Source organism: Pseudophryne corroboree, chromosome 5 (genome assembly GCF_028390025.1).
Source record: "Pseudophryne corroboree isolate aPseCor3 chromosome 5, aPseCor3.hap2, whole genome shotgun sequence".
NCBI classification, from domain to species: Eukaryota; Metazoa; Chordata; class Amphibia; order Anura; family Myobatrachidae; genus Pseudophryne; species Pseudophryne corroboree.
Window position 1 is genome coordinate 128,302,736 of NC_086448.1, and position 16,676 is coordinate 128,319,411.

General features: G+C 45.1%; 1 protein-coding gene across 2 annotated transcripts in view; it reads right to left on the reverse strand.

The window, feature by feature from the left end:
• The window catches only part of GSDME (gasdermin E), a 297,722-nt gene that overhangs the window by 142,228 nt on the left and 138,818 nt on the right, over window positions 1-16,676 (reverse strand). For both annotated transcript variants that reach the window (XM_063921700.1, XM_063921701.1), the window contains exons 5-6: window positions 13,337-13,508; window positions 1,079-1,199 (exon numbers count right to left, since the gene is read on the reverse strand). In XM_063921700.1, the coding sequence (XP_063777770.1) occupies window positions 1,079-1,199; window positions 13,337-13,508 (293 nt within the window). The remainder of the gene's footprint in view (window positions 1-1,078; window positions 1,200-13,336; window positions 13,509-16,676) is intronic.

Below are 16,676 nucleotides of genomic sequence, written 5' to 3' on the forward strand. Positions count from 1 at the left end.
AGGAATAAGAACTAGACCAATAAAGGCTGATATTGCCAGAACTACCATGTTTTGTTAGTAGTCCTAGGGGTTTACGTAATAGGGTCCGAGTTCGCGCAATTCTGCAGATTTATAGACACTCACTATCTATCTATCTATCTATCTAATCAATTTAAGTCTGCCCCTCCCCTTTAGAATGCGAGCTCTCAGGAACAGGGTCCTCTTCCCTCATGTGCTTTTCCTTCTCTTACTTAAATCATCTTCTACTCCATACTCCCTTCGATGGCACCAAATCCCTCAGTTTTCTGCCACCCTGATACTTATTTCAGCGTCGTCTGCTGATTTATTTATTATTTATTACCAGTTATTTATATAGCACACACATATTCCGCAGTGCTTTACAGATATTTTAACCATTCCCTGCCCCAGTAGAGCTTACAATCTATCTTCCCTATTACGTGTACACCCACACACATTTACGCATGGGTTCATTTTATTTAAAGCCAATAAACCTACCAGTATATTTTTGGATTGTGGGAGGAAACACCACACAAATACGGGGAGAATATACAAACTCCACACAGTTAGGGCCATGGTGGGGACTGAATCCATGACCTCGGTGCTGTGAGGTAATAATGCTAACCATTACACCATCCGTACTGCTGATGCAGCAATGTTTATATGGGTTGGGCAAGAAATGCTGGCTGTTGGGATGCCGGCAGTCAGGAGACTAACAGCGTCATCCCGACAATCGAAATTCCAGCAGTGGTCTAATCCTCCCCCTAGCCTACCCTAACCCTTCCTTTCAGGTCCCTAACCCTGATCCTCCTTTTTGTTTTGCTTATTTGTTTACTCTGTAATTGGGCGCTGCAGATCACATGTGGTGCCATATAAATAACGGATTACAAAACCAAACTGGTTATTGCCGCTTTAAATCTGCAGCTGGTATCAACAACATTGTGCTACTTCACAGAATTCAGACCCTATCACATACACCTTTTAGGATCTTTTAATTCATGGTTGTTTTAATCAGTTATCAGTGTTCATCACCAATGGAACGTAAATTAGCTGCAGTACACAGTTGTAGCTGCTGACTTACCAAAGCTACCATCGCATTTTATATACAATTCCACTACCCCGTAGGCAATGGTCGTAGAAGCAGGTAATTCCAGGACTGTGTTCTCATCCTTCGTAACATTTCCATTTTCAGTCACTGTTACCTGCAAAACATTGTTACATTATTTTATTGTGTTCATGTATATTTATTTATTATTTATTTATTAGCAGTTTCTTATATAGCGCAGCATATTCCGTTGCGCTTTACAATTAGAACAGAACTGGGCAAAGACAGACAGACATAGAGGTAGGAAGGCCCTGCTTGCAAGCTTACAATCTATAAGGAAATAGGCATTGATACACAAGGATAGATACTACCTGTTGCATAATGATCCACCAGATTGCTAGGTTCTTAATGGGTTGTATGATATGATCGCCCAGCAATGTTGGAAGACAAAATGTGAGGCTATGTGGACTATGCAGAGAGGATGTAACTGGATAGGGAAGCATTGAAGGTTATGTGGGTGGGTATGGAATTTGGTAGGCTTGTCTGAAGAGATGAGTTTTCAGGGAACGTTTAAAGGTTTGGAGACTAGAGGAGAGTCTTATTGTGCGTGGGAGGGCATTCCATAGGAGTGGGTGAAGCCTGGGTAAAGTCCTGTAATTTTGAGTGGGAACAGGTAATACATATGGATGAGAGACGGAGATCTTGTGCAGAGCGGAGAGGTCTTGTAGGGAGATATTTTGAGATGATTGAGGAGATGTATGATGGTGCAGTTTGGTTAATTGCCTTGTATGTAAGTAAAAGTATTTTATATTTAACATGGTAGAATACCGGTAACCAATGGAGGGACTGACAGAGCGGATCAGCAGATGAAGAACGTCTAGTGAGGAAGATTAGCCTCGCAGCTGTATTTAAAATGGATTGTAGTGGTGAGAGCCTATGTTTGGGAAGACCAGTAAGGCGACTATTACAATAATCAATGTGGGATATGATGAGTGTATGGATTAGAGTTTTTGCAGTGCTTTGTGTAAGATAAGGGCGCATTTTGGATATGTTTTTAAGGTGCATGTAACATGATTTAGAGACAGATTGAATGTGTGGAACAAAGGACAGTTCCGAGTCAAGGGTGACACCTAGGCAGTGAGCTTGTGGGGTAGGGTTAATAGTTGCGTTGTCAACAGTTATGGAGATATCAGGTTGGTAACTACTCTTGGCTGGTGGGAAAATAATTAATTCTGTTTTGGAAATGTTGAGTTGAGGTGGCGAGATGACAACCAAGATGAAATGGCAGACAGTCATCCAGTGACACGAGCCAATACAGATGGTGATAAATCTGGGGAGGATAGGTAGATTTGAGTATCATCAGCGTACAAATGATACTGAAATCCGAAGGAGCTGATTAGTTTACCAAGAGATGAGGTATAGATTGAAAACAGCAGAGGACCTAAGACTGAGCCTTGCGGTACTCCAACTGATAGAGGTAGAGAAGAGGACGTAGAATCAGAGAAGTGAACACTGAAAGAGCGATTAGATAGGTAGGATGAGAACCAAATAAGGGCTGTGTCCTGAAGACCTAGGGATTGTAGTGTTTGTATGAGAAGAGAGTGGTCAACAGTGTCAAAAGCAGCAGAGAGATCTAGAAGAATAAGTAGTGTGTAATGGCCTTTCGATCTAGCAGTGACTAGATCGTTCACTACTTTGGTCAGTGCCGTCTCTGTGGAGTGTTGGGCATGAAAGCCTGACTGAAATGAGTCCAATAAGTTGTTGGAGTTAAGAAAGTGTGTAAGGCGAGTGTAGGCAAGTCTCTCAAGTAGCTTGGAGGGACCTGGTAGCTGAGAAATGGACGGTAGTTAGAGAGTGTGTCTTGGTCAGAGTTGTTTTTTTAGAATGGGAGTAATCACTGCATGTTTAAACAGAGAAGGAAAGATACCAGGAGAGAGAGAGAGAGAGAGAGAGATTACAGATTTTAGTTAAGGTTGGGATAAGCACAGGAGACAAAGTTTTACTGACCTGTGAGGGTATAGGATCAAGAGGAGAGGTAGTGGAGTAGGAGGATGAAACGTGTGTTGACACTTCATCTTCACTTGTGGGATCAAATGAAGAGAAAGTGCCAGAGGGTTCAGGTAGGGAATTGAGCAGGTCACTGGCTGAGTTAGAGCATACCATTTCATCTCGGATTTTATCAATCTTACCCTTGAAGTAGGAAGCAAGTTCTTGTGCACTGATAGTAGCTAGTGGGGGAGGTATATTCAAATCAATGTATTATTATTAAGCGATATAATAAATAGATGTAGAGTTTCACTGACAAAAGTTGACATTAGATGAAAACTGCAACTAAAAAGTTACATTTCGGAAACTCCCTCAAAGAGTAAGGGGCAGCTGTACTAAACCTAATAGAGTGATAGAGTGGAAAGAGATAATGTACCAACAAATCTGCTCCTAACTTATTTCACAGGCTGTGTTTGAACAATGACAGTTAGGAGCTGGCCCGTTGGAATTGCTATGTTTTACCGATAGACGGGATGCCAGCTGTCAGTATACTGACAGCGGCATTCCATCTGTCGGAATCCAGGCAACGAGGCATCGAGTCTCCTCACGGGCTTGCTGCGCTCATCATGCTTCGGGCCCAGTGGCTCATTTCACTCGCCACAGGTTCTATTCCCACTCGGTTGGTGGCTGCAGAGGTCAGGATTCCATCCAGCGATATTTTACCAGCGTCTATATCCTGAATGCCGGGATCCCCACAGCCGGAATTTTAACTGCATCTCAGACGGTTGGTACTATGGGGGTCATTCCGAGTTGATCGCACGTAGCAACTTTTTGCTGCTCGTGCGATCAACTAGACGCAGCCTATGGGGGAGTGTATTTTAGCATAGCAGGGCTGCGATTGCTTGTGCAGCGCTGCTATGCTAAAAAAGTTTTGTGCAGAACAAGACTAGCCCTGCAGTCACTTACCCTGTGCGATGGATCCAGCGATGAAGGTCCCGGAATTGATGTCAGACAACCGCCCTCCAAACGCCTGGACACGCCTGCGTTCGGAATTCCACGCCCGGAAAATGGTAATTATCCGCCCCGGAACGCCTCCCCGCTGTCAATCTTCTTGTGATCGCGCTAGCGATCACCTTCTTCTTTCTTCTGGTTGTTGCCCAGCGACGACCGTCGCTGGGCAACGACGCGCGTGCGCATTGCGGGCACCGCGCATGCACATGTCCGACCCGTTCGCACCGCATCGATGAACCGCAGCGTGCGAACGGGTCGGAATGACCCCCTATGTCTCTCTCCAAGCTTTGAAACACTGGTCCCTAAGTTATTATGCAATATAATGATAAAGTTTCCTGCACTGATTGCTGATACAGTGGGATCAGCCTGAAGTCTCTGATGGTCCAACGCTCCCTGGAAAGAACACTAGATTGACTGTAAAGCTGGGCACACACTATACGATGTATTGTGCGATATTGGTACTTTTGCCCAATCCTTTGTTAACTGCCATTGTTCAGTTTGAATTGTTCCATTGGATGTGCCACCCGTCCAGTGGGATGGTATCACGGGCAACGCAATGTTGTTACATGCAGCATGTAACGATACATTGCGCAATCGTATGGTGGTGTGATGCATCGTTATATTGCATTACTGCGTTGCACCGTCATTTGGTGAGTACCCAACTTTAGACCATTTGAAAGTGATAGGTAAACAGAACACTTATCATAAATTTGTGAACTCGGATCTAGAATAAGACTCATTTTCATAACTAAGATACAACCACTAATCTGGTTTTATGTTATTTGATGGACATTTATGGTGGAATTCAATTAGGCATATTCTATTATAGTATTAGCTAATTATTGTAGTGCTGCACAAATACATTGTATATTTCTCTTATATTAAGGGGATGGCCTTCTCTTTATGTGTGTATTATTCTTATTTATTTAAAGAAAGCCACAAAGCATATGGAACATCGTACAATGATTACACTAGGATAAATAACACATCAAAATTAATCCAAATATAAAAAAAGGGATAAAATAGACATAAAAGGGACAAAAACCAAACTAAAAAAAAATTAACAAAATGAGATACAATTCTTAGTAGAATCAATATGTGATAGACAGATGGGATCAAAGTCAATGGCAATTCAATTATTTTAGGCACCGCTTAATGCGTGCACGACGGAGTAATTCAATTGATCCGGGTGTCCATTAATTATTGCGCTTGCAGCACCCAAATAGACGGGGGTTCAACCGCGCATAGCAGCTAAATCCATCTAAAGTCTTGTTTGGGACGCCAAAAACGCCCATTTGGTCAACCAAACCGGAGACTCATTTTCTCTTGCCACCTCAGGAATCTGTGAAAAGAAATGTGCCCCCACAGCACCCATGCCTGAACGGAGCAACAATTGAATCGCTCCATCAGGCGCCATCTAGTGGCAACTGCACAGGAAAATAAAATGGGAGCACACAGGAGAGCTGGTTGATGTGGGAAGAAAAGGATGGAGGACCATGTTAGTGAGGCCTTACAGTCTAAAAGATTATGTACGTACATGAGGGGGGTAACTTGGAGGGGAACTCAGAATTATCTTTGATTCTGAGAATCTATCTTTTGTTTGCATCTTATAATTAAGTTAGTTATCTTCCCTCCAAACAGTTTATTTACTTTCAGTGAATTACCGGTGATTAACTGTGCTCAAAATACTGGTCTACTGTACTGATCAATATGAATATGATACTGCACCCAGGGTTCTTCCTAGGTTTAAAGTTACTAATGTGCATAATGACAATACTGTCTGCAGAGTGGCCAATATTTGTGTCCAGTTATCACTGCAAGTGACTGCGGGGCAGGGGTACACCAGGTACTGCAGGCAGCTCTATGCCTGGCCCAGAATATATATTTTTTTTTAAACACATTTTACTATTTAAATCTGTTGGGTGCTGTTGAGAGAAATGGAATGTACTCACTGTAAGGTCCAACTGCATTGTGTGCAATTCAATTTGTCCCCAGCAAGGGGCCTCACAGTGATTACCTGGGTTCACCCACACACTAAGATACTTACATATTATTTTAGTTTTAGATGAAGGCACCTGCATACCACCACAAGTGGCTTTACAATCATCTTGCAGATATTACAAAGATGTGAAGTCACTGAGCTGAATAGGATTGGTAAACGACAGAACATCTGTTCCAGTCACAGGGGTCTGGCATAATAATACCGCTATCACACTTCAATCATTCTACAGTCTCCACATTGCAGACCCTCAGGATTTAACAAGGAACAGACACAAAAGTTATTTTCATGCCCATCTGTAAAATAAAACCTAAAGAGCTTTTTTATTTATCTACTAGAACACAACGCTGCTTTTTAAAAAAAGTCTACATGCTTTAAATAAGAATTTACTCACCGGTAATTCTATTTCTCGTAGTCCGTAGTGGATGCTGGGGACTCCGTAAGGACCATGGGGAATAGACGGCTCCGCAGGAGACTGGGCACATCTAAGAAAGATTTAGGACTATCTGGTGTGCACTGGCTCCTCCCCCTATGACCCTCCTCCAAGCCTCAGTTAGGAACTGTGCCCGGAAGAGCTGACACAATAAGGAAGGATTTTTGAATCCCGGGTAAGACTCATACCAGCCACACCAATCACACCATATAACACGTGATAGGAACCCCGGTTAACAGTATGATAACAAATGGAGCCTCTGAAGAGATGGCTCACAACAAAACCCGATTTTTGTAACAATAACTATGTACAGGTATTGCAGACAATCCGCACTTGGGATGGGCGCCCAGCATCCACTACGGACTACGAGAAACAGAATTACCGGTGAGTAAATTCTTATTTTCTCTGACGTCCTAGTGGATGCTGGGGACTCCGTAAGGACCATGGGGATTATACCAAAGCTCCCAAACGGGCGGGAGAGTGCGGATGACTCTGCAGCACCGAATGAGAGAATTCCAGGTCCTCCTCAGCCAGGGTATCAAATTTGTAGAATTTTGCAAACGTGTTTGCCCCCGACCAAGTAGCTGCTCGGCAAAGTTGTAAAGCCGAGACCCCTCGGGCAGCCGCCCAAGATGAGCCCACCTTCCGTGTGGAATGGGCTTTTACAGATTTAGGCTGCGGTAAGCCTACCGCAGAATGCGCCAGCTGAATAGTGCTACAAATCCAGCGCGCAATAGACTGCTTAGAAGCAGGAGCATCCAGCTTGGTGGGTGCATACAGGATAAACAGCGAGTCAGTCTTTCTGACTGCAGCCGTCCTGGAAATATAAATTTTTAGGGCCCTGACTACGTCCAGCAACTTGGAATCCTCCAAGTCCCTAGTAGCCGCAGGCACCACAATAGGTTGGTTCAAGTGAAAAGCTGAGACCACCTTTGGGAGAAACTGAGGACGAGTCCTCAATTCTGCCCTATCCATATGGAAAATCAGATAAGGGCTTTTACAAGACAAAGCCGCCAATTCTGAAACCCGCCTGGCCGACGCCAAGGCCAACAGCATGACCACTTTCCATGTGAAATATTTTAAATCCACAGTCTTAAGTGGTTCAAACCAATGTGATTTCAGAAATGCCAAAACCACATTGAGATCCCAAGGTGCCACTGGGGGCACAAAAGGAGGCTGAATATGCAGTACTCCTTTGACAAAAGTCTGAACTTCGGGCAGTGAAGCCAGTTCTTTTTGGAAGAAAATCGACAGAGCCGAAATCTGGACCTTTATGGACCCCAATTTGAGGCCCAACGTCACCCCTGCTTGCAGGAAGTGCAGGAATCGACCCAGTTGAAATTCCTCCGTCGGGGCCTTCATGGCCTAACACCAAGCAACATATTTTCGCCAAATGCGGTGATAATGTCTTGCGGTGACATCCTTCCTGGCTTTGATCAGGGTAGGGATGACTTCCTCCGGAATACCCTTTTCCTTCAGGATCCGGTGTTCAACCGCCATGCCGTCAAACGCAGCCGCGGTAAGTCTTGGAACAGACAGGGTCCCTGCTGCAGCAGGTCTTGTCTGAGCAGCAGAGGCCAAGGGTCCTCTGTAAGCATCTCTTGAAGTTCCGGGTACCAAGCTCTTCTTGGCCAATCCGGAACCACGAGTATGGTTTTCACTCCTCGCCTTCTTATTATTCTCAGTACCTTGGGTATGAGAGGTAGAGGAGGAAACACATAAACCGACTGGTACACCCATGGTGTCACTAGAGCGTCCACCGATACCGCCTGAGGGTCTCTTGACCGGGCGCAATATCTTTTCAACTTCTTGTTGAGGCGGGACGCCATCATGTCTACCTGTGGTTTTTCCCACCGGTTGACCAGCATTTGGAAGACTTCTGGATGAAGTCCCCATTCTCCCGGGTGGAGGTCGTGTCTGCTGAGGAAGTCTGCTTCCCAGTTGTCCACTCCCGGAATGAACACTGCCGTCAGTGCTAACACATGATTCTCTGCCCATCTGAGAATCCTTGTGGCTTCTGCCAGCGCCATCCTGCTTCTCGTGCCGCCCTGTCTGTTTACATGGGCGACCGCCGTGATGTTGTCTGACTGGATCAGTACCGGCTGGTTTTGAAGCAGGGGTCTTTTAGAATCCAGCCGTGCTGTTGTAGCACTTCCTGAGAAAGTGCCACCCCCACTATCAACTGTTCTTTGGACCTCGCCTTTATCAGGAGATCGTCCAAGTACGGGATAATTAAAACTCCCTTCTTGCGAAGGAGTATCATCATTTCGGCCATTACCTTGGTAAAGACCCTCGGTGCCGTGGATAACCCGAACGGCAGCGTCTGGAACTGATAGTGACAGTCCTGTACCACAAATCTGAGGTACTCCTGGTGCGGAGGGTAAATGGGGACATGCAGGTACGCATCCTTGATGTCCAGGGATACCATGTAATCCCCCTCCTCCAGGCTCGCAATAACCGCCCTGAGCGATTCCATCTTGAACTTGAACCTTTTGATATAAGTGTTCAAGGTTTTTAAATTTAAGATGGGTCTCACCGAACCGTCCGGTTTCGGTACCACAAACATTGTGGAGTAGTAACCCTTTCCTTGCTGAAGGAGGGGTACCTTGACGATCACTTTCTGTGAATACAGTTTTTGAATAGCCACCAACACTGCCTCCCTGGCAGAGGGAGTTGCCGGCAAGGCAGATATTAGGAAACGGTGGGGGGGGGGAGACGTCTCGAATTCCAGCCTGTACCCCTGAGATACTACTTGAAGGACCCAGGGATCCACTTGTGAGAGAGCCCACTGTGTGCTGAAAAACCTGAGACGTGCCCCCACCGTTCCCGATTCCGCCTGAGCAGCCCCAGCGTCATGCTGTGGACTTACCGGACGCAGGGGAGGACTTCTGCTCCTGGGAACTAGCTGTGTGCTGCAGCTTTTTCCCCCTTCCTCTGCCCCTCGGCAGAAAGGATGAGCCTCTAGCCCGCTTATTTTTCTGGGGCCGAAAGGACTGTACCTGATAATACGGTGCTTTCTTTTGCTGTGGGGTAGCCTGTGGCAAAAAAGTCGATTTCCCAGCAGTAGCTGTGGAAACGAGGTCTGAAAGACCTTCCCCAAAAAGTTCCACCCCTTTATAGGGTAAAACTTCCATGTGCCGCTTGGAGTCGGCATCACCTGACCATTGCCTAGTCCATAACCCCCGTCTGGCGGCAATGGACATAGCGCTTATTTTTGATGCCAGCCGGCAAATATCCCTCTGTGCATCACGCATGTATAATACCGCGTCTTTTATATGGTCAATCGTTAGCAAAATATTGTCCCTATCCATGGTATCAATGTTTTCCGACAGGGAGTCTGACCACGCAGCAGCAGCACTGCACATCCAAGCTGATGCAATAGCGGGTCTCAATATAATGCCAGTGTGTGTGTATATAGCTTTTAGGGTACTTTCCAGCTTTCTATCAGCAGGTTCTTTTAGGGCGGCCGTATCCGGAGACGGTAGTGCCACCTTCTTTGATAAGCGTGTCAATGCTTTATCTACCCTAGGGGGTGTTTCCCAGCGTGACCTATCCTCTGGCGGGAAAGGGTACGCAGCCATTAACCGTTTAGAAATGATCAATTTCTTATCTGGGGAAGTCCACGCTTCCTCACACACCTCATTTAATTCGTCAGATGCAGGAAAAACTACTGGTAGTTTTTTCTCACCAAACATAATACCCTTTTTTTTTTTGTGGTACCTGGGGTATCATCAGAAATGTGTAAAACATTTTTCATAGCCTCAATCATATAACGGTGGATCTATTGGAGGGTACACTCGTCTCATCATCGTCGACACTGGAGTCGGTATCCGTGTCGACATCTGTATCTGTCATCTGAGGTAGCGGGCGTTTTATAGCCCCTGATGACATTTGAGACGCTTGGACAGGCACAAGCTGAGTAGCCGGCCGTCCTATGTCATCAAACCTTTTATGTAAGGAGCTGACACTGTCACGTAATTCCTTCCATAAGTCCATCCACACTGGTGTCGACCCCGCAGGGGGTGACATCACATTCACAGGCATTTGCTCCGCCTCCACATCATTATCCTCATCATACATGTCGACACAGCAGTACCGACACACAGTAGACACACAGGGAATGCTCTTACAGAGGACAGGACCCCACAAAGCCCTTTGGGGAGACAGAGGGAGAGTATGCCAGCACACACCTAGGGCGCTATATAACACAGGGATATCACTATACAGAGTGTTTTCCCCTATAGCTGCCTATAATATATATACTGCGCCTAAATTGTGCCCCCCCTCTCTTTTTTACCCTTTCTGTAGTGCAGGACTGCAGGGGAGAGCCAGGGAGCTTCCTTCCAGCGAAGCTGTGAGGGAATAATGGCGCCAGTGTGCTGAGGGAGTTGGCTCCGCCCCTTTTTCGGCGGGCTTTCTCCCGCTATTTTATCGTTTCTGGCAGGGGTTAATATACACCTATATAGCCTCTGGTGCTATATATGGTGTTAGTTTTGCCAGCCAAGGTGTTATTATTGCTGCTCAGGGCGCCCCCCCCCCCAGCGCCCTGCACCCATCAGTGACCGCAGTGTGTGGTGTGCATGAGGAGCAATGGCGCACAGCTGCAGTGCTGTGCGCTACCTTGGAGAAGACAGAAGTCTTCAGCCGCCGATTTTCCGGACCACCTTCTTGTTTCTGGCTCTGTAAGGGGGACGGCGGCGCGGCTCCGGGAACGGACGACGAGGTCGGGTCCTGTGTTCGATCCCTCTGGAGCTAATGGTGTCCAGTAGCCTAAGAAGCCCAAGCTACCACCACTTAGGTAGGTTCGCTTCTTCTCCCCTTAGTCCCTCGTTGCAGTGAGCCTGTTGCCAGCAGGTCTCACTGAAAATAAAAAACCTAAACTATACTTTCTTCTAGGAGCTCAGGAGAGCCCCTAGTGTGCATCCAGCTCAGCCGGGCACAGAAATCTAACTGAGGCTTGGAGGAGGGTCATAGGGGGAGGAGCCAGTGCACACCAGATAGCCCTAAATCTTTCTTAGATGTGCCCAGTCTCCTGCGGAGCCGTCTATTCCCCATGGTCCTTACGGAGTCCCCAGCATCCACTAGGACGTCAGAGAAAATGGCAATACAGTCATGGGCGTATCTGTAATGGGTGCATGAGCCCACTCCGTACACCCTGCACCCATCCAAAATACTTATTTCTCCGCCTGCGACACCCGTATCACCAGGAACATAACACAGGTGCCATGTTTCTGGAGATCTGTGCCGCAGCTATCAATGGAAACATGACGCAGATGCCATCTTTCCGGAGATCTGCGCCACACATTATCACTGGAAACACGACGCAGGTGCCATCTTTCCAGAGATCTGCTCCGCACATATCACTGGAAACATGACTCAGGTGCCATCTTTCCGGAGATCTGCTTCATACATATCCTTGAAACATGACGCAGCTGCCTTTTTTCCGGAGATCTGTGCTGCAGATATCACTGGAAACATGACTCAGGTACCATCCTTTCAGAGATATGCGCATGCGTACTTGCTAGGTGTCTACTGCGGGAAAAGCCAGTGAGAGAGGGGGCCCGCTTCTCTCTTCATACACCCCTGAACACATTTATATAATGTAATATATACAGTATGTTATAGAATGTAATCTATAGGTTTGTAAAAATCACTTTTGGACATCTGAGGTCCAATGTTGTCTGATTTCCTCTCAGATGTATCTGGGTGGTAGCCTGATCTGACTGGACCTCACTAGAGAACAGAGGTACCTGGCACCAACACGTGGTAGGAATGTTACCTCACACTAGACTGCTGAAAAACATGTTTTTACAGCATCTATGAGGCTCACAGCTACTAAAACAGTAATCCCACTAAACAGCATAAGGGCACACAAACATCCAGTGAGAAGTATTTCCAGGCTTTTGGACCCGGACCCCTTAATAAACTAAAGGAGTAGCTGAAGTCTTCTAGCTACATGTTATTCAGAGACAACTGCCTGTTCTTTATGCTCTGCCGAGCAGTAGCTCATTAGTTCCGCAGCATACCAAATGCAAACTTGTTTTTTTACATTTTATATTTATGACTAACATTTTTACAGAATCTATTCTTTGCCAACTGTAGCTCACAAATGAGAGTAGCATGTGAAGACCAAGGCTTACTTTATTTACATAATTGCTTAGTAAAGATACTGTAGTAGTGCAAAAATGTCTGATTCAATTACACAGTACGAAGCCCCTACAGTAATGAAAACGGACCCTGTACTGATGGTGCATGTACAGCTTTCACCCTTGACTGTGTGAAGGTACCACAACCGCTTACACCAGAGTTTTCCAAACTCTTCCTGTACAGTCAAGGTTTTAAGGATGTCCATGCTTGAGTCCAAATGGTCAAATCAAAACATACTGCGGGAGTCTTCTTATTTTTCAGGCAGTCCCCCACACTCACGGAAGAGTGGCCAAATCTCCTGCATGCTGCCCGATTCCTAGTGATGCGGACGAGATGAGGAAATTATACCTGGGATTTGCGTCTCCTTATACAGGGGGTGGGGCTAAATTATGCTAAGTCCCATCATTTACAGCAGCCCCACCTCCTCCCAACAGACCCGTGGCAGTTTGTTGCAACGGGGGTGGGGCTTAGCGACAAGTCATCCCAGCCTCACCCCCCAAAGGGTCCTGCAGTATCTCCTCCCCGGGCTTCTCCAGGAGAGGAGACCATAAAAGTAGGTAAGTATGAATCAAATTTACTGAGGTATCAAGTCACCTGTTCAGACATGGATATCCTTAAAACCTGGACTGAACCAGCTCACACAAGGATATCATTCAGCCAACCAAGATCATTTCTGCTGCTAATATAAACAAGACTTACTGCTGAAATCCCTCCTTACCTTCACCGTCTTTGCTTTAACTCCAAGATTCCCGCCGAATTTCTCCTCTGTCTGTGTGTGCTCTGAAATGATGCATTTCTGTGTGGTGACAATCTTCTCTTTTAGGATGCACAGGATGTCATTCTTGTTCTCATGCAGCTGCCGAATGAAGGGATGGTGTAAGTTTATTATCCTGTAATTAAAAGAAAATTAAAATAAAGACATGGACAAAATTTATTTTATTAATTCTAAAAGACTCTGTCCTGGTGATCACTTCTGTGGAAGGAGATTAGAACTCACCCTAATTATAAATTCAAATGATAACTTCAGAGTACTTGTGTCATTATTGACGCAAATGGAGGGTTATTAATTTTGAGCCATTAATCCTCTTTGTGAGAACGTGGAAGTATTTAGTTTTGAGTGTAATGAACTCTTGCTTTAGTAATGCATTTTGACTTGTCTCATATATAAAAGTGTATTTGTCTTTTATACATGTAGCTCTTCTGTTCATTGTTAGATTAAAATGGTGATTTTCATCTTGCTGCTATGAAATAGAAGCCTTGGATGCAAGCAGAAATAATTAAGGTTGATAAATAGCAAATAAAAATAAAAAAATGTCTCCCTCTTCTGGCTTTCAGCATGTACTGCATTTTGATACAGAGCATACAGTATTTAGACATGTTCGGTTGTCATGAGATGCAGTACTATATAATCAGAATAGAAGTCAAACTAACCTGAAGTCCTTTCCAAATATTGCAGTACGCCTTCTGTGGCTCCTCACCACAAGATACAATATCTCACAACAACAGGGATTTCTCCCTAGGAGTATATTTATGAAGCATCAGATGGCTGTTCTTAGGGATGGGGGGGAACCACACTACCCTAGGGATTCCACCCTAGGGATGACCAGTTTTGGAATGGTTGCTTGCATGCAGCCGCTCGGCCATGGAAACTCATTCCATTAAGCTCCCACCACACAGTTTTTGTGCTTACATTAATGCCAGTGAAAGTAAGGAACTCTCCAGCTATGGAATCAGCAGAGGGCCGGCGACTTTTACGTACCATTTGCGGTTGTTTCCACACGCTTACACTTTCTAATAATATCACTTACAGTTAACTGTACAATATCCAGCAGGAATTAAATTAAAGGTGGCATCCTATCACAGCACCATGCCTGAAGTCACTGAGCTCTTCAGAACGACCCTTTTTGTATCACAAATGTTTGCATATGGAGATTGCATGGCTAGGTATACGCCTGTGGCAACGGGTTGTATACGCCTGTGTCAACGTATCTGATTCAAACACCTGAATTCAATAATTAACAGGTGTGGCCAAATACTTCTGCACATATAGTATGTCTGTCTGTCTGTCTATCTATCTACTGAGCCAATGGTCCTGTTGCTGGTAAACTAAAAACACTTCAGGTACGTACCCTTTAAATATCTTCTCTGATGAATGGATAGCCACTATTGCTAACCATAGAGACATCTGTGCAGCTCTGCAGTAGCTTGACAGCAACTTTTCTGCACTCCCCGGCCCCACTCACCAACATAAAGATTCAGCGATTGTGTGTGGAGGCATGATTTTCCTGTGAAGGGAGGGGGCCAGCAGTCCAAACATGACTGTACCTCCTGGACAACAACAGCACCAGATACACTGTTGGTAGGGAACGGACAGGCTCTCCAGTAAGTGTCTGGTTTGAACCTGCATCTCACTGAGGCAGCGCTGGGAAGTCATGGCAGTGGCCAGTGCACCGCTGGGACTAACACTACCCAGTACCTGCCTTCAACCCACAGAAGCACTGGGGTGCAGGGAGGCAGGTATAGGGGTCCCTGGGAGAAGGGTGCCCAGGGTAAGGTGTCCCCTGCCACCCCCCTCCCCCCCCCCCTTTAATCCGGCCATGAGACTCAGCCCAGCAGAATACTTGAATTCAGAGCTTCTTGCAAGCGGATCAGTATGATATACCGACGGTCTGCCGGGATCCTGACTACCAGGAAATGAAATGCATCCCCTTGCAAGAACTTAAGGCTGCTTTTCATATACAGGCCTGCTGTGAAAAGCTTTAAGTAGAGATTCTATCATTTAGCCCCGGCACAAATGCCCTGGAATGCAAAACACATGGCCTTCATAAACTACAGGAATTGATAGACCAAGAAATGACAGACGTCAGAGCTGACACTGAGCTGCCCCTCAATCAAGTGGAAGGTCTCAAGGGGAAATAATATTAGAATCAGGAATGACACACTGATCTCTTCGCCAACGTGGAAATGCTATTCACTCAACTGCTGCAGGAGGCTTTCACAAAACAGTTCTAGATCAAACTCACCAAGCACTTCAACTTAGCCACCAGAAAATCAACCACATTAGACTCCATTATTACAATTAAAATCCTAGTGCCGTGCAGAATTTTTTTTTTTAATTCAATAAGTTTTTATTGATTTTTTGCAGACATACAAACAGTGCAAGCAGAGCAACAAACAGTAACACAGTATGCCAAATCTATTAGTGCCGTGCAGAATTATTCCAGTAATGAAGTAGCAAATTGACTCATTTTCAAAATCCAGTACAGGTGGGTTTTCCCATATTATTTAGACCGGTCTCTCAATGAAAACCTTCCACATGACAGGTCCTCTCCAGTTGCACGGCTCGCTTGATAAAAACAGTTAAAGCCCAACACTGAGCCACAGGGCCAAGATAACATGACAGTGGCATAGCCTAATCACAGCTTGCTCGCAGTGGGCCTGATGATTTGTCTGTATTTAGTTAATATGTTATCTAACATTGTAATAAAGTTAAACACACAAGCAGCAATACATAAAACTACACAATTGCTTGCTACTGTACAATACCAATATTAAAATACGAAATGAAAGAACTGGTGAAATGCAGAGAAAAGAAGGGTGAGGTGACTTTAAATATCAGTCAAGACGAAAGCTAGGTAAGAAAAATGTATAGTGAAATATTACTATATGTTTGTCTTTTCATTGATCTCTGAGAGATGTATCCGTTATCAGTTAATTAATACAGGTTGAGTCTCCCTTATCCAAAATGCTTGGGACCAGAGGTATTTTGGATATGGGATTTTTCCGTATTTTGGAATAATTGCATACCATAATGAGATATCATGGTGATGGGACCTAAATCTAAGCACAGAATGCATTTATGTTATATATACACCTTATACACACAGCCTGAAGGTCATTTTAGCCAATATTTTTTATAATTTTGTGCATTAAACAAATTGTGTGTACATTCACACAATTCATTTATGTTTCATATACACCTTATACACAAAGCCTAGAGGTCATTTAATACAATATTTTTAATAAGTTTGTGTATAAAACAAAGTTTGTGTACATTG